We start from the raw sequence: 18,701 nt of genomic DNA, 5'->3' as shown, positions 1-18,701 counted from the left end.
ACTTCCACTGTCAGCACGAATGTGAACACTTTTAAAAAGGGCATAACTCTGTCTACCAGAAGCAAGCTTCCAGAAAACGCATAAAATTTATGTCCCATTTGCTTTAAAAAGTATAAACAGCCCAATGACTCTGGCATTTAAGTGACCCATATCAATGGGGAAGTAGACATATTGGCCACAGAGTAAACAATCCTTTGCGCTGACTATTAAAGATTTGGCATATACACAGGGCTACTGCATAATCATCATATTCATATCATCACTCTCCAGAAAGTCTGATTCCTCCTCACTCTAAAAATAGTCCCTGTCAGGCTTTTCTGAGCTGGATAAGTGATCCACACAGAAAAGAGAATGAATCTCCATCAGATTCTGCTGAGGCAGAGAAACTAAAGCAGGAGTAAGTGTCTGCCAGCCTGGAAAAGAGTTCTTACTGCTCAGGATTCTAACCTCCCGAGACGGGGAGGAGATGTCCGTCAGCAAGAGGCCAGGACTCAGTAGCAAATGCAGACTCTCTCTGGAATCCTGTGCTAGACGAGGCTTTATATTTACAGTTAAAAAAAAAAAAAAAGGACCCTGGTTCTCAAGGATCCAGTTCTGAAATAAGACAAACAGATAACAACCAGGCCAATATCCTAAAAGCAATTTACCTTTAAGTTGCCAAAAATATACTTAGAAATATTTAAAGCATCTATATTACTGACTGACCTTGGTTTTTCACAGGAGGTAAAACAAAACAAAACAAAACAAAAACAAAAAACACTGGGCAAATGTACAGGCCTAAAGACGTGGCTAGGTAAAAAAGAAAAACCAACTTGACCACTAGGTATTAAAATCACCGATGTCCTGTCAATAAAGAAGCAAAGGAAGTCAGACCAGAGCCCCCCTTCCTGCACCCAAAGCTTGGTGGCGGGGGGTTGGGGGGGCAATGTGACCACTGAGCATTGGACAGGAATAATAAGCACACAGTCCACTGTCTTGAATTCGTGGGTCCTCAATAAATACTCATGTGTTAATCATAAAACAAATGAAATTTGTAATTGGAAAATTTGACATATAGCTGGAAGGGATAGAAAATAAATTGGATGTTGGATGTCAAAAATCAGGATCTAAGAAAGTTTTGACAGGTTGGGATGATGGGAGGATATCTATAAATTATTATTTAATAGGGTAAGTGATTATATGCCTTACGATTTTACAGTGAGTTATGCATCAACCCTCTGGGATGGGCCTGGGCCCGGGGAATTTTAAATGCAGTGAGGCTGGGGGCTCCGGCTTTGGGCTGTAGGCTTGGCTGGCCAGAGTGGTCTATAACTAGAGATGTTTAAACAGAGCTTGGTAAAGAACGCCCTGAGGGATCCCAGCGTTGGGCAGTGGCACAGGGAAATAATGCTGGGCCTCAGTGATTGTGGCACGCTCCTAACTTTGGAGAAGACCATCTCCGGGGAGCCCACTTGCCTTCGGAAACACCCTTTGAACATCCCATTTTCACCTGTTTGGTTAGATAGGTCTTCTATAGGCATCTATTTCTTGGCTAGGTTTTATTTACTTTTTAAAAAATATATATTTTTATAGATTTTAGAGAAGAAGGGAGAGGGAGAGAGAGATAGAAACATCAATGAAGAGAATCATTGATGGGCTGCCCCCTGCACGCCCCAACTAGGGATCAAGCCCGCAACCCAGGCATGTGCCCTGACTGGGAATCTGAACTGTGCTCTCCTGGATCATCATAGATCGACACTCAACCACTGAGCCAAACCAGCCAGGGCTTATTTACTTATTTTTATGCATTTATTTATTTTCAAAAATGTATCTTTATTGTTGAAAGTATTACAGATGTCCTCCCTTTTATCTCCATCAACCCCCTTCCTGGTCAGGTCTTAGGTAGAGCACTCAAACACGAAAAATAGTGCTTTATGCTACTAAAGAAAACTACCACTGACAGAAACCAAAAGATCACCTGAAATACTTCAAAAGACCAAAGTAGAAAACTTCCCGAACCAGCACACACAGCAGAAAGAAGAGCCAACTAGTTCTGTGGGGAACTTGAGGGTCATGGAGTCCAAGTCCATTCTGCACATGTTTGTAGAATTAAGGAAGCCGAGCGCCTTTGCCAAAGGACAAGAGTTAACAGACCATTCCATTAAAACCCTTCGTTTATGGAACTGATTTTGATGATGGCACTATAATATCACTCATGAGATCTCTAATACATTAAGAAGTGAACACAGACCCTACTTTCGGGGTACACTTGTGGTCTTTTCCTGGGCTATCTATTCCTCTCCTCTCTGGAGACAAGCGAGATCCTAACACTCTGGTTCATTTCGGAAATCTGAGCTGCAATGCTGGGCCTGGGAAAATGTGAAGATGTCTTTGGGTCTGGAGAGAGTAAAGAAAAAAAAAAGGTAGAAGGATTCCTGGAAAATTATGCCTCATTCCCTTAGCTTTACCATAATTTGAATCAATAAAAATGCCTGAATGATTAAACACCAGTAGATAATTAATTCAGTGTCTCACTTTCTTCCTTCTTATTCAGAACTCTCTTAGGGTGCTTAGTGTTAAATATTTGATGTTCTGAGATTTTTTTTCTTGCTCAGTAATGCACGTAGGCCTAAAACAATTACATTTTAGATGATTAGACTTCACTTTTATTTTTAAATACTCCCTGTAAGACTTTTATTTTTGAAAGGCTATTAACTGCCTGAGTCATCCATTTCAATGGCAGAATCTTAAGTTTAGAACAAACAAAGATACATTCCATTACTTTTTGTGCTTTCCAAATGTTCATCCGCACTTAAAACATTTATTGTTTCATATATTGGCTATAATAACTCTCAATCTTCTGTGGGTATATTACCAGATTTGTGAGATCAATCTGGGTTTGGTTTAATCCTGGCTAGGTTTAACACAATGTGATGTGTGTGATACTGGGCAATTTGTGTAACCTCTTCAAGACAGTTACTTCATCTATAAAAAATAAGGATAGTCATGTATATGTCACAGGGTTACTACGACAATTAGAGTTAATAAAATGCATAGAGTATACCTTGCACAATGCTTGGCGGAAATCAACCACACAAATTGTTGGTTCTCTTCTAGGGTTAAACTCAGGGCCTGTTGATGCTGCTCAATTAATTTCCTAGCTGATGTGAAAAATTACTTTCTTTAGTTGGCCAAAGAAAGCTCGAGAATACTTAAGTAAAAAAAAAAAATTCTTTATTTATCTGCCAGCACTTTAAGTTAGTGTCTGCCTCTATGGAAGATGTGTAATATTGTCCTTAAGAGAAAGTTATAACAGACAGAGAGAAAGTACGCTGAAGGGGGAGCTAGATAGTGTTCTAGTATATCATGAGTTAGATTTTCATGTGTCGTTTCGCTTACTTAGCTTTAAGTGTTGTAAATGATTTCAATATTACTCTCTCTGCAATTTCAACTTATCTATACTGCTATGGATTGAGTTTTACAATCTATAACTAGTGAATCCATATCTTGGGCAAGATACTAAAAAAACACCAACACATAGAGCCTCTGAACTACACAAATTATAAAAAATAAATTAATTTTTTCGCAGGTAGAATATTTAATACCTTAAGCTTGACTGACCAAGCTAAAACCTAGCTCAGGCCCCCGTCTGCCCTCCCGAGGGTGAGAATTCTGCTGGAGAGGCTGCCAAGCTTTTACTATAATTCTGCTTGGACAGTAAGACAAGTGAAGCAGACTCTGCAAGGTGAATGTACCACTCAGCACAAAACTGTCTTTCAAGTTGCTCAACAGATATGTTCAAGGTAAGGAAGTGCCTTGTGAGAAGAGGCTCCAGAGCACCCTAAGCATGTCTACACTCTGAGACAGCTCAGTAGAGTCTGTGACAAAACTTCAAAGGGGTCCTAAGAAATAGGCAGCCAACAGTGACGAACCAAAGTGCATGCAGCGAAAGGCCAGTGGGATTTCGCAGGAGTGCAGCTGAAATATCACTGGAGTGCTTCACCCAGTTCATTGAGTTAATGATAACCACTCCTTGCTACTCTCTGAGACAGAGTGCGTGGCTTAGTAGCTATAGGCTTAACCAGGCCAGGATGAGAGAGTCCAGTGGGCCAAAATGTCGTGTCAAAACTCTGCTTGTTCAAATATATGATGCTTATCTGAAACTACACCTATGGGTGGCTAACAGAGTCTTCCTTGTACCTGTGCCTACAAGGCTCAGGCCTCTGTGGAAAGTATGGGATACGGCAGGGTTTGGACAATAAGTATGGATGATACAATAGATTTACATCTCTGCTTAGCAGTAATAGCTGAAACTAAAGAGAAGCTGGGGAATCCTCAAATGACCCACAGAACAACAAGCTTTCAACCGGCCAAGATTCTAGAGCAGGACACCTTTCAAAAGCTCCATTTTTAGGGACTTTTATCATGAAGACTCATACTTGCTGTTTTGTTAAAACAAGGTTCTTCTAACATAAGAGGGCTGGACCCAGGGTGACACAGGCCATTCTGATCCTAGTACTTCCCAATATTCAAAGAACGGGAGAGAAATCATTTGTTGCTTGTATACCTTCTTTGGAGAATCTAGTGTATTTTTTCAGAGTCTTAATCTCTAGGCTAACATTTACTCTTAGAGCTTGGAGCTATGGTGTTCCTGAATCACTGGAAATAGCTAATGAACAACCGGGCAGGAAATCAACTGTGAGTGTGGACCAATGAGTCATGGAAAACCCTTCCATGCAGTTCTCTAAGATTCAGGCACCATGATGCTTTTATTTATAACCTGGAGAAAATGCTTTTTGAAGGGAACTGAAGGGAAGGAGAGTGAAAGGCAAGGGTGAGGGGAAAGAGGAGTGAGGGAAAGGAAGAAGGAATGCATAACAATATCCAAATATGAATATATATTGGCTACTTAGGCCTTTATTACATCTTTTACTACTATCTTTGGAGTTCAGAGAAAAGTAACTATTTACCCTTAATTTTGCAAGATGAGAAGACTATCTTACCGGTAAATTAGGATCATAATGGTGATAATTATTGTAAAGGAAAAGTAAGGGCAAGTAAAACAGGAAGACCTAATTTAGATAGGGTATCAGGGAAGTTTGAGGAAGTCTCATTTAGGCTGAGACATTAAAGGATATGCACACAATGGCTGGGTAAAAAATGTGTGTTTGTACATGTGCAAGGGTTGGAGAATCACTTCTGAGGCAGAGGGAAGGGAATGTGCAACATTCCTGAGGAGAGGAGGCAGGTATGGGGGAGGAGCTTAAAAAAAAAGCCTTGGGACTCAAAGAGAAGTGAGCCACAGGCAAACTGAAAAGCTGAAGTAGGAGAGGCCGCTCTAGAGACCAAACATGCAGGGACTCACACGCACAACACAGAGTTTAATTTTATTCAAAATATAGTGGGACGACACTGAGTGAGAGGACATGGTTCATTGTATGCTGCATACAAGGCTCTGGGGCTTCCGGGTGAGCAGGGATTTGAATGGAAGTGGGCATCAGAGTGCAGATAGACATGAGCTGGGAGGTGACTGCAGTTCTCTGGGAGAGAGGGTGGCATCTGTGAGAGAGGCAAGGACAAGTGTGTGGAAAGCAAAACCAGAGACAAGCAGGATGACTAGAGAGAAGAGCTGGGACCCTGTGTAAGTGGAGCTGGGAAAAATGAACAATGACCCAGACTTTTTTTTTTTTAATCCTCACCTGAGGATATTCTTTCCATTGATTTTTAGAGATTGGAAAGGAGGGAAAGAGACAGAGAGAGAGAAACATTGATGTGAGAGAGACACATTGACTGGTTGCCTCCTGCACATGCCCTGACCAGGGCCAGGTATCAAGCCTGCAACAGAGGTACTTGCCCTTGACTGGAACCTGTGACCCTTCAGTTCAAGGAGCTCTAACCACTGAGCAAAACCAACTATGGCCAGATTTTTTATTTGAGAACTGCTCAGATAGAAGCACTAAAGCCTAAGATGAGAAAGATGGGACAGAAACAGGGTAAGGAGAGAATTTGAGTTCAGTTCTAAACATTTAGTTTTAAGAACCCTATGTAATAAAAGCCTAATATGCTAAGTGTCCAGTCGTCCAGTTGTCCATTCAACCAATCAAAGTGTAATATGCTAATGATATGCTAAGGCTGCTCAACTGCTCACTATGACGTGCACTGACCACCAGGGGGCATACAGTCAACCAGTCAACCAGTTGCTATGACATGTACTGACCACCAGGGGGCAGATGCTCCAACCAGTAGGTTAGCTTGCTGCTGGAGTCTGGCCGATTGGGAATGAGCGAGACAGGCCGGACATGCCCTGGAGCCCTCCCGTGGTCCCTCCCCAGCTGACCAACCTCCTGCATCTCTCCCCAGCCCCAATCATGCACCGGTGGGATCCCTCGGCCTGGCCTGTGCCCTCTCGCAATATGGGATGTCGGAGAGCTGGTTTCAGCCCGATCCCACAAGCATAAAAGGCTAAAATGCAAATTGACTGAACAGCTGAATGACTGGTTGCTATGACACACACTGACCACCAGGGGGCAGACTCTCAATGCAGGAGCTGCCCCCTGGTGGTCAGTGCGCTCCCACAGGGGGAGCACTGCTCAGCCAGAAGCTGGGCTCACGGCTGGTGAGCGCAGTGGTGGTGGTGGGAGCCTCTCCTGCCTGAGGGCTCCCGGACTGCTAGAGCGCACAGGCCGGGCTGAGGGACCTCCCCCCCCCCCCCCCCAGTGCATGAGTTTCATGCACCAGGCCCTAGTTATCATATAAGTGTTGCATTAAGACAGCTCTGATGGTTAAACAGGAATTGAACATAACAGTTTGAATTCTGGCTCTGTTATTCTTTACCTATGCAAGTTATTTTACCTTCTCTGATTCCACAAATAGGTAATACCTAGGTCTATCTCTTATGGTAAGAACACAATGTTTATAAAGGGCCTTGAACATAAAAGATACGTAGTGACTGGAAGCTATTATGACTGTAAGTTGCTAATAGCAGTATATTATTTTAGAGAAAAGACTGAGTTTTGACTTTGGCACTTATAACCTGTCATCTAAGCAAATAATTTACCTTGGATTTCTAATTTTTAAAACACCTAATACCTTCCTTTGCTATATCTCAAGGTAAATAAAACAATAATTATGACTTCAACATTTAGCCTTGAACCTATAGGTCCCATTGATAGGTGTCAAGAAGTCATGGAATGAAAGACTCCTTTTTGAGGGAACCCTCATGCACTGTTGGTGGGAATGCAGACTGGTGCAGCCGCTATAAAAAAACAGTATGGAATTTCCTCAAAAAGTTAGAAATGGAACTGCCTCATGATCCAGCAATTCTACTTGTGGAAATTTATCCAAAGAAACCCAAAATACTAGCTCGAAAGAACATATGCTCCCCTATGTTCACTGCAGGGCTGTTTACAATAGCCAGGCTGTGGGAGCAGCCCAAGTGCCCACCAACGACAAGTGGATAAAAAATTAAGCGGTACATATATCTAATGGAACATTACTGAGCCATAAAAAAAAGCAAGAAGTCTTACCATTTGCGACAGCATGGATGGACATACGTGAAATAAGTCACACAAAGAAATACAAACACCATGTGATTTCACTTATATGTGGAATGTAAAGAACAAAATAAACGAACAAACAAAATAGAAAGGCAGGGACTGGGTGAAAAAGGTGAAGGGATTAAAAAGTATGAATTGGTAGTTACAAAATAGTCACAGGGATGTAAGGTACAGCATAGGGGATATAGTCAATATTATTTAATAACTATGTATGGTGCCCTGTGGGTACTGGAAATATCAGGGGGGCCCCTTAGTAAAGTATACGATTGTCTAACCACTATACTGTACACCTGAAACTAAAACAAAGTAATACTCAACGTAACTGTAATTGAAAAATAAAATAAAATAACTTAAAAAAGGAAGACTCTTTTTTTGTACCACAAGAACGAGAAGATTAGGCATGTTCACAGCCTGTGACCACAGGAGCCCTGGGAAAAGCAGCACTGCGAAGGGAATAGCGGGTTGCGGGGAAGGCCTTATTTAAGGTCAGTCTCATACACGTTCACTGAGAAGGACCAAAACTTCCCTAAAATATTCAAATGTGAACTCCAGAGTTCTCATGCACTATTCTAGGAATGTGACCTTCCACGCTGAACATTAAATTTGTGGTGACCCTGGAGCCTGTAAAACCCTGTACGTTTAACAAAACAAAAACAACAAAACCAAAACAAAACAAAACAAAATAACAACACACAAAAAAGGAAGCTTGGTTTCCTTAACAGCGAATGGATAAACTAGGACAGTGGTGTCAAGTGCACTGTTAACACAATGAGGCGTATACAGTTAGTATCCAACCATAGAGAAAAGGAATCCTGATTAGTACCTTGGCAGTACTCTAAATAGATGGTCAAGATCTGACCTTATGACCCATCTAAGTGTTTGCCTGCTACTCCTCTCAAAAGGAAAAGCAATTCTCATCTACCTAATACATGTACACGATCCCAGAGAAACTTGCCATGCAAAGACAGAGTTCCCCTGACAAAGTTCAGTCAGTTTTTCATTTTTCTATAATACACTACAATTAAAAGGCTAATTTTCCCCTTAAGGGACATGGTTAATTTTAGAAGCATAATATTCAATCTGAGGGAATTTAAAACAACGTTTTATTCATTTATTAAATGTCTCAGAATGCCAAGAACAAGATCCTCGCAGATAATGGCTTCACAGCAGCATGTCGGCCTTATGCCATGACAAGAATGCTGGGAAATAATCCGTGGGACATTTATAACTGTTAATGGGACTGCTGGGTTTCATGCCATTAACAGGGGAAATGACCAACTTTCCTTTTTAGTTGGCAGTTTTAGCTGTAACCATTTTAATTCAGTCTGAACTACAGTTAAATGTTACCTTTAAACTATTTTTATTGATATTATTTTACTTTGGAGCTATGTCAATGAAAAAGAAGTGGTGATAACTTCTCAATCCTCTTTGAGAAGTTACTAAATTCCAAGAGTCACAGAATATTAGAGCCAGAAGGATCTTTGAGATAATGTAGTCTAGCCTTCTCATGTCACAGGTGAGGAGCAGTGGTACAAAAGATTTAAAAGATCCTGTGGATTCTCTCACAATGGATTTCACTTAAAATACAGTCAAATGGGCTGTTAGGGAAAAGGTAGATGTTAAGTTACAAAGACATGTGACTCCTGCTCCCATACCACTCCTCATCTCCTTGGCACCTAGTAGAACACTAAACCTCTAAGAGGAATGAGCTCCTGAGTGGTAGTCTACAGTATTTTATATTGTTACCTTCGTGTTACTGAGGTATTAAAAATATTAATGGGTACCTTTTACACTAAAATTAGACTATCCAAATGACTTCAAAGACCTAGAAACTAATGATTAACTTATTAGGGATGAGCCTTCTCGGTTCCTATCTTCCCCAAGCCCAAGGAAACAATCAGGTGTTCCAAGAGTGAGAGAGCAGGCCCAGCAGGGACAGAATGGGGCCAACAGGGGCTCACCGAGAGAGACTGAGAGAGTGGGCTGTGCTAATGGGTTGGGTTGAGTATCTCAGCTCTCAACTCTGTATTTTGCCCCAAATTTTCACATTCCTTCCAGGAGCCCTGACATACCTATTTTAGGAAATGAGAGATGAGGCAGAGAAAAATGTTGAATACTTGCACCATTCCTGAGAAACTACACAACCCAGATTGGTTAGGCTGGCTGAAACAGAAAGGTGATGGTGCGGAGCAAGGGTCACCACCCCAAATGCCTGCAGGGACAAGCATAGAGGTGGACTTGCTGTAGGGTGTTGGTGTCAGGGAAACAATGTGGACCAACTGGAGACAGTATTTCCAAAGAGGCAACACGAGACTCAACTCAAGCCAATGGTTATATGCAGGAAGGCTGGCCCAGTGATATCAAATTGTTAAGAGCAGCCAGATATTTACGTTTTTTTAAAAATGAAAAGCCCTTGTTTTTAAAAGTTGAAAACGAATCCCAACTTTTCAAAACCAGGAAAGAAGACCTGAGAGACAGAATGCCTGTGACAGAGTTGAACTTGTGTGTCAAGCCAGGAGACACCTTGGGCTCCCCACATCTGAAAGCTAATCAGTTCCCTCCTTAAGCTACTCTACATTAGGTTTCTGCGATTTGTACATGACTGAGCTATTTATTGTTCCTCATTTTCTCAACTGAAGACACATCTATTTAGCTTTATCCTAGAGTGACAAAAACTTATCTGAATATAAGCATATAAAGTTTAAGTTTTAAACGTTCTTTGATAAATTTAATTCCTTTGTATTTCTAAATATCTCCTGGTTTCCTTTAAGGATTAATAGTTTTATTTTAAATGTTTAATTATTGAGGATTTTGCTATCCCGATGAGCTGAATAAGAAAAATATCATTCTTATTTCCCATTTAAATATCTCATTAAAAGTTAGGTTAAACATTTTTTTTTGTTAATTATTCAATTGTTAAAATTTTTCTCACTTGAGAAAACAAGAGTAGTAAACTATTTTTAATGGAAATTTGACTCCCCAAAAGTTTGAAAGAAATAATTGAGCCTCTCAGAGTAACAAGTAGGCTGTGTTGTATAAAGAGCTCATTTTACTCCATTTGAAAAAAAAAATCCAAAAGTTGCATAAAAAGAAGACAAAAAGAAAATGTGTTTTTTTTTTGTTGTTGTTATAAAATGAAAGGTTGGTTTAAAAGGAAAGGTTAGTTAATATTTGATGAACAATAATTCTAACTGAAAGTACCCAATATTACAATTTTCTAAGGCACTACTTTTACTTCCCTTTTCTCAAATTGTCATTCTCAGTTATTGGACCTTATCTATAACCCTATCTTAACCTAAATTAGGAAAATAGGAATGGGAAAGAAGCAAGGAAGACAAAACAGAGAAAAAGGAATATGACTACAGGGAAATACTAGAAAAACCTCAAGTAAGACAATTAGAATAGAGAAGAATATTGACAAGTGAGAAGCTGAGAGCAGAATATTATAAAGAATGGAGTGGCTGAAAAGGGAAGAAAGAAAGGAAGGGAGATAGAGAGTGAGGTTCAGAGTGAGAAAGGAAAAAGTTGAGAGAGAGAGAGAGAGAGAGAGAGAGAGAGAGAGAGAGAGAAAGTGAGCACAAGAGTGGTAAAAAAAAGAGAGATAGAGAAAGGAACTAAAAAAAGAAATTAAAAAAAAAAGTTTGGTCATTTGCTGTATAAAGTTAACAAAGCTTATAATATTGCAACAAATGTAGTAGGTAAATAATTTTTCAAAAAATAAATCTGTGTCCTTTTATGGTAATTAGAACCCTTATGCTAAGACTTTAATCCGAAAGTCCTATCCTGAATTCTGGTGTGGGACTGGGTACAGAGAGAAGAACAACTAGCCCAGAGCTAGACTAGCATATTTAAAACCTTAATGCCTGATATTAAAAAATCACAAATCAGTGGGTATGTGATAGATTATTTTTTAACTGATCCAGGTATATTGGTAACTATTGAGAAAAATATTATTTAAATCCTAAGCAAAATCCTAGATCCAAAGATAAAAAGAAAAACCAAAACCAAAAGAAAATAAACTTCAATATGTCAAAATAAACTTCAATATGTCAAAATAAAATATATTGGAAATAAGCTACCGAGAAAAGTTTTTACAAAAAACTAATGTCCTTAACATATAAATAGTTTATACAAACCAATTAAAAAAAACAAGGAAGGGCACTTCCAACAGAAAAATGAATAAGGAACACAAGCAGAAAACAGAAAATGAAAATGGCTAGTGCTCAGACAAAAAAAACTCACTTGCACTATAAGTTTTTTAAAAATGTAAATTAAAATGTAAATGCAACTTTCACTTAACATCAGAATGATTAAACATAATAACAGTCTAGTGGGAGAGGTACATTTAAAATACTGCTGGCATTAATATAAAATACAGGGCAGGGCAAAAGTGGGTTTACAGTGGTGAGTATGTGAAACACAGAGTTTATTCTTGCATTATTATTTATTAATTATTATATTACTTTCCATACAAACAACTGTAAACCTACTTTGCTCCACCCTGCAGTGTAATCTTTCTGGAGGACAATTTGAAATTATGTATCAGCTATTTTAAAAATAAATATAGTCTTTGACTTAATGAAATCAGAAATACAGACAAAAATTTGGGTAAAAGGATATTCATTCCAGTTATTTATAATACCAGTCTGTTGGGAAATGGTTACATAAATACACTTATTTTTGGGTGTGAAATGAAGTAGGAATTTAATTAACTCTTTCCCATGAGGCTAACTGACCCAGCATCATTTGCTGACTAGTTCAACCTTTGCCCACTGATATAAGACCATACCTCTGTTTCTGTATCTGGAGTGGCCTTCTAGTCATCCCATTTTCTTCTGTTGGTCTCTTTACCCCACATTAATATTATATACATTCAATGGCACAATTTTAGAATAAGTCTTGATATTGCTTAGAACAAGTTTCTCTGCTTTCGTATTGCTTCAAAGTACATTGCTGTTTGTTCCCCCATCTTTCTTACACCATATACATTTTAGAAAGAGCTTATTAAGGTCCTCTGACCTCAAGATCCTTCTAAGACTTTGAATAGAATTAATTTATCAATACATTTGAGAGAAGTGACATCTTTCAGATATTAATATTTCTCATTTAAGAACATGATACAGTAAACCCTCGATTTTGCGGACTTCAATTTAGTAGACTTCGGATTTAATGTATAAAATTTCTGGTCCATATGTCATATGGGAAAATGAACACCCTGTTAATTTTAAAATTCTTTAAACCAAGATTTGCTTAAAATTAAATTAACTATTTTTGGTTATTAATTCACCATTACTTTTGACAAATTTTAGCAAACGGGTCATATGTTGGAAAAAACAATGTAGTAACTTCGCTGACATAAATAAATATTACAGTCTACAACTATAGTCTACGTGTTTAAATCCAAGAGTTACTGCTGGTAAACAATGTTCAGCAAATGATTAGCACATGATCATACCGCATTGTGAGTGATAATTGTTTTTTGTCCCTGGGTGACTTTCTGCAGCAGTTTTAATGTGTGCAGGCTGATGTTCCTACATGCCCCAGCTGTGTGCATTTGTTTACTGGCAGTGGCTGGTGGATGCTACAGCTATTCAGTATAAATTTAAATTACTGTAATATGTATAGAAAACTTTTTTGTGAAATTAAACTTTTCATACATACTTAATTTTAATTACACAAACATATCTACCTAAGTAAAAACAGATTAACTAATTTGTCAATTTTTACACATATATTTGGAAAACCTACTTTATTATGTAACAAACTTTCGGCTTTAACGGACACCCCCTCACCTAAATTAACCCACTATATTAAGGTTTTACTGTATAGGTCTTCACTTATTTCTGTATTTTTTATGCACTACTATACATATGCTTGATAGTTTTATGCACTACTAATGATGCTTGATAGTTTAGTATATATACTAGAGGCCCAGTGCAAGAACTTGTGCATGCGTGGGGTCCCTTGGGGTGGCCTGCGGGGATCAGGCCCCAGCTCATGTCCCCAGCCTTGCAGTCACGCAGCCCCACCTGGCACCCCTCTGTGGCCTGATGCTGCTCCCTCACCTGCTCCACCATCCTGTCTGCAGGGTGATGGATTGGGGCTGGGCCCCCCACACAGCTCCTTAGCGCCTGGGAGCCAGGAGGTGGCCCTGCCCCCTGCTGCCGCTACTGGTCGCCATCTGCGGGGTGATCGGTGGGGTGATCAGGCCCCTGCTTGCACCTGCCTTGGCCTGGAGCCGCCCCCTCACCTGCTCTACCATCCTGCCGTGGTCCCACTCTCATGAGGGCCCATTGGGGCTGGCAGCACCTCTACTGCTGCCCGCTGCCAGCACTGTGTTGCCCTCCATGTTCCGCGCTGCCCCCTGGTGATCAGTGCATATCATAGTGAGTGGTCGAACTCCAGGTTGAACAATTTGCATATTAGGCTTTTATTATATAGGCTATATATTCTACATCCCAATAGATTCATATACCTTTTGTTATATTTATTTCTTATAGGAGTCATATTATTTTATTTTTATTATCAATGGTATCTGAAAATTTAACTTTCTGTCCTGGTGGTTTTGCTGTGTGGTTAGAGCATTGGCCCACAGACTGAAGGGTCATGGGTTCAATTCCCTGTCAAGGGCATGTACCTGGGTTGCAGGTTTGATCCCCAGTCCTGGTCAAGGGAGCATGAGGGAAGCAACTGGTTGATGTGTCTCTCTTACATTGATGTTTCTCTCTCTCTCTCTCTCTCTCTCTCTCTCTCTCTTTCTCTCTCCTTTTCTCTCTCTCTAAAAAGCAACAGAAAAAATATCCTTGGGTAAGGACTAAAAAAAATTTTTAACTTGCTGTTTTTGGTTGCTATAGAGAAATGCTTTGTATATTAGTCTTATATCTAGCAACTTAGAGAAACTTTTAATGTGTTTCCTTCCTGATGGCTTACTTTCCCCTAGATTAGGGGGGATATCTGAGAACTCTGGAGTGTAAAAACTGTCAAGCATCATAAAGAATGTAAGTGTGGGTTGGGGAGAAGGCAGGCAGATGGATCACCTCATCCCCTCCCAACTGGCAATAATGAGACAGGGAGGAATCTTCTCCGAAGTGCTGCTCACCCCTTTGGGGAGGTAGACTGAAGGCCTTACAGGCTATTGTTGTCTTCAGTTTGGGAGCTGGTTCTTTCTAAGCCTTCAGGGTTTAGCCTACCTGTCACCTCTTCAATGACTACCCTATTATTGGAACCTGCCAACCCTCATCTGTGTCTGCCCTTATTCCCTATTACAGAATCCCATTTATGCCCTTCATGGTAGGTAATGGTCACATCTTATGATTGCTTGTTTGGTAAAGTATCTGTTCCCCCATCAGTTGTGAGCTTCATAATGACAGGGACCAGGTTTGTTATTCTGTATTCCTGGCTCTTCCCACTAAGTTCAATAAATACTGTTAGACTGAACGAATGAGTTAAATATCCCAAACATCTGCTTCAATTTTTAATGTTAACAATGTATTGTATCAACATTTAAAATATATTTACTAGTATAATTTATTTTTGTTTTCACAAATACCTTTTTAAAATAGGCATTACTAGTCCCTATTTGACAAATGAGGTAACTAAGGCATGGGGAAATAAGTAACATGGTCTAAATTATAGCTAGAAATCAGAAAAGTTGAATACAGAAGCCAAATCATCTAACTAAAAATCTAATTTAAAAACCATATAACAAAAGAAAAAAGAGAAAGAGGGAGGCAAGACAAGATAAAGGAAGAATGAATGAAGGGAGAAAAGTTCCTTCATAATTAGGGCACATCATCCTATTTATCCTGCTAAGAACTTATTAGGTCTCACACTTTAAGCCCTTTAGGGAACCTCATACCTTTCTAAGACATTTCATGCTAGGAAGCAAATTAAGAATACTTTTAAGCAACACTATTTTACATTAATCATACAGAGTGGGAATTAGAGGAGTTTGCAGTTATAGAATATGTTTCTTTTTCTGTGCTACATTGCACCAGCATTAAACTTATGGGTAAAGTCAGGTCACATAATCAAGTCTGATAATTGTAAGAAGTACTTACAATATGATTTAAGCTTCAATTTCAGGGTTTCAATGGACTCTCTCATAAGTTTTCTGCCTTAGTCAACATGACACAAATCTTTGGCCCTCACTTAACATTTAAGAGCCACATGAGACTATCTTCCCAGTTTTATTATAGTTATGAGGGTAGAAATAAAGTTACTTCCTATTGGAATCACTATTGAAAGAAAGAATAGGGCACTCAACTTCTGATTTTAATCAATGACATTACATGTCCATTTCCTTGCTTTGTCCCTAAGTCTGATGATGAAATGGTAATTTCCATTAATTCTGATTATCTGGCTTCATATTGTGAAGTTACGAAAAAGAAAGGAATCCCCTACTGGGAATTTTTACTCTGTAGTAAAAGAAAAAATGTCCCCTAAGTTAACAATGCTATTTCTGTGCTTTGGAAGGCAAGAATACTTTCCTGCCAAAGGGTAATCCCCATATAAATGCTGATTGCTAGGTGAAACACGCTGACAGAATGAGACCTCCTTATAGAGTCTATTGACACAAGAACTCTAAATTGCTGAAAGGAACCACTCACTTCTTCCTGAACCCAGAGTTATGCTATGGTATTGATGAAATTCTGTCTGCTCCAGGAGGACACAGCAGATCTTTCTCATTACAAAGTAGTTTATCGGGGATGGATGATGATATGTACTACAGCTTCGGGATCACAACCGAAGGACTGGCACGTACCCATTACTGAGACGTCGTATTCTATCAGCAGCGTTGCTTCTTGTCCACACTGTTTGAGAATACTCATGGCTTCAGCATGCGTGGTTCCCAGAAGTCGAATTCCATCCACACTGAGCAGCCTATCGCCAGGTTTAATTGTGCCCTCTCTGAAGGGAGAACAGAGGAACAGTCTCTAGCAATTCAGCACGATGGGGCTTAGCATTAATAGTCACTTAGCCAACATGGTTCTTTCATACACGCTCTGCCATCCACCCCATTTGCATTTCCTTTTAAGCCTCAAGTATGACAGCAGGAGAGTAAAGAGGTAGCCATGAACAGAAAATTGCTGCAATATGAAAATCAGTACTAAGAGAATAACTACACATTAGCAAGTAACTAAGTCACCCGCAGTTAACTCTTGGGGTACAAGAGTAATGAAGGCACATTTCTCTCTTCTGGATTTTTGCCCACATGTCTGAAGATGATTTATTAGAGTCCAGGAAATAGCATCCACCTATTTTCCCAAAGCCAGGTGAGCAGAAAAGCCTGCTAGTTCCATTCAATTTATTACCAGTGAACCCAAGCAGGACAGGAATGCTGGTGAAAAATTTCCCTAGTCTATAAAATTTCCTACTGATTTATAAGGCCATTTGGCGATCATTAAATTGATTCAGTTTCACATTCACGGGAAAAGTCGGGCAAATACTGTTCTCCCTGCTGGGACCACAGACTCTCAGGGCACTGGGAGAGATCCCTCAGGACCTAGTGACACCACTAGGACACAGCTTCCAGATCATAACCATCCTGCCTCAGGGATGGTCACAGCGATGAGAAAACCAAATAGGGGTCGGGGGGTCCATGAGTCTAGGATTTGGGAAGAATAAAAACGACCTCTTATCTATTTCTCAGCTATATAACGCTCTAACTGTTTTGACTTTAAATGTTTATCTTAAATTCTTAGATTTCCTTTAGTCCTACATTAATTTGGTAATTTGTTGCTCACAAACTAGCCTGCTTCTGATGTTTCTGTTGACTCCAACTCTAAATGGTAGTAAGCAAGAAATGAAAAAGCATGAGAAGGGAAAATGCTGGTGCTGACCAGTAGACCCTGAGCGATGGATGAATGGATTACTCCGACACAACATTTGCTGTGAAAGAGAGGGCTAAGGGACTGTCTGGCTAACGTAACTAGACAGCCCCGATTGCCTGTCTCATTAGGCTTTTATTGCAGTTTTTATCTTTAGATACAATCAGTAGGGTGGGTAATCTTGGGAGGACACATGTGTTTACATTGTCCTCTAGGCAAGGGCATCCAGGGATTAAGTATAAGGATTCCAGTAAACACTCGGGGGTCTGCACATGCACAGACTTGTTTGGAAAGGTCAAGGAATAATTAGGGGCACTGCCTTCGACACTCCACTAAGTCTCCCTTAAGTTGGAATTCTGATGAACAGGGCAGGTGGCCTTCCACACACTTCCCTTTTCTCAGAATGTCCTCCTTACAAACTTTCCAACCAAGCCTCATGCTTCCCCACAGGAAAAAGGCAACATTTCCCTGGAAAATTTGACTTTGTATTCTCTGAAAACGCATATATATTTTAGCACAAGTGAAAAACCAGTGTCTTCATATCCTCTTATTTTATATTAAATATTAATTTTAAAAAAATATATGAGCTCACAGTATGAGCTTGGAAGGAAAATAAACCTACACTAGCTCTTTGATATCCTAGCTGGGAAGTCAGTAACCATGATGGGCCTCAGTTTTGTCGTCTGTAACTGTAGATACAAAGACTTCATTTCATGGGTGGTTGCGAGGATAAAATAAGGTAATGCCTTGCCAAGCACTTTGCACAGTTTCTGGCACATGGGAAGTGCTCAATGAGTAGTACTGGTTACTATCACCATTTCTATTGCTGAAGGAAAGGTTTTAAACAATTTTCCTGGTCTGAAACATAGTGGGGTCAGGGGTCACCAGTGCACTTTTCTCCCACCTTTCTTTCCACAACATGTAATGGCAGGAGTTGTGTTCCCCCACCATGATGGGCTCCACTTTTGCTGTGGAAATGAATACAAAGGTAAGTATCCCCTGAGATATCTAAGTTGTGATTTTACTTGGGATCCCCCCCAGGTTTATGAGATGAAAGCTAAAGGAGCTATCCTTCAGGTACTCAAATTAGCCAGGAAAAGAAAGCACTAGAGACCAACAATACTTCCATTTTGTTAAAAATTACTTCCCTCTGACATTCATCACCATCATCAAAGGGACTAATAATAATGATGTTGCTAATAGTAAGACTCGGACCACCACCACCTGTTTTTCCAAGTCAGGAGATTAGCAACTGGAGCTGATGCCCCTCAAGTGCCTGCCTTCAAGGGGCCAGCTGCCTCTTAGCCCAGAGCCACAGCAGGGCCAGTCCCCTGCA

General features: G+C 39.9%; 1 protein-coding gene across 1 annotated transcript in view; it reads right to left on the bottom strand.

Annotated features, from left to right (window-relative positions):
• Positions 1-18,701, bottom strand: part of GRIP1 (glutamate receptor interacting protein 1) — a 233,869-nt gene that overhangs the window by 107,891 nt on the left and 107,277 nt on the right. Inside the window, exon 7 of the mRNA XM_028156465.2 lies at positions 16,300-16,445. Coding sequence (XP_028012266.2) covers positions 16,300-16,445 — 146 coding nt within the window. The remainder of the gene's footprint in view (positions 1-16,299; positions 16,446-18,701) is intronic.

The sequence above is a fragment of the Eptesicus fuscus genome, chromosome 7, assembly GCF_027574615.1.
Source record: "Eptesicus fuscus isolate TK198812 chromosome 7, DD_ASM_mEF_20220401, whole genome shotgun sequence".
Classification (NCBI taxonomy): domain Eukaryota; kingdom Metazoa; phylum Chordata; class Mammalia; order Chiroptera; family Vespertilionidae; genus Eptesicus; species Eptesicus fuscus.
Note: the sequence above shows the minus strand (reverse complement) of the source record. Positions and strands in the feature narration are given on the sequence as shown.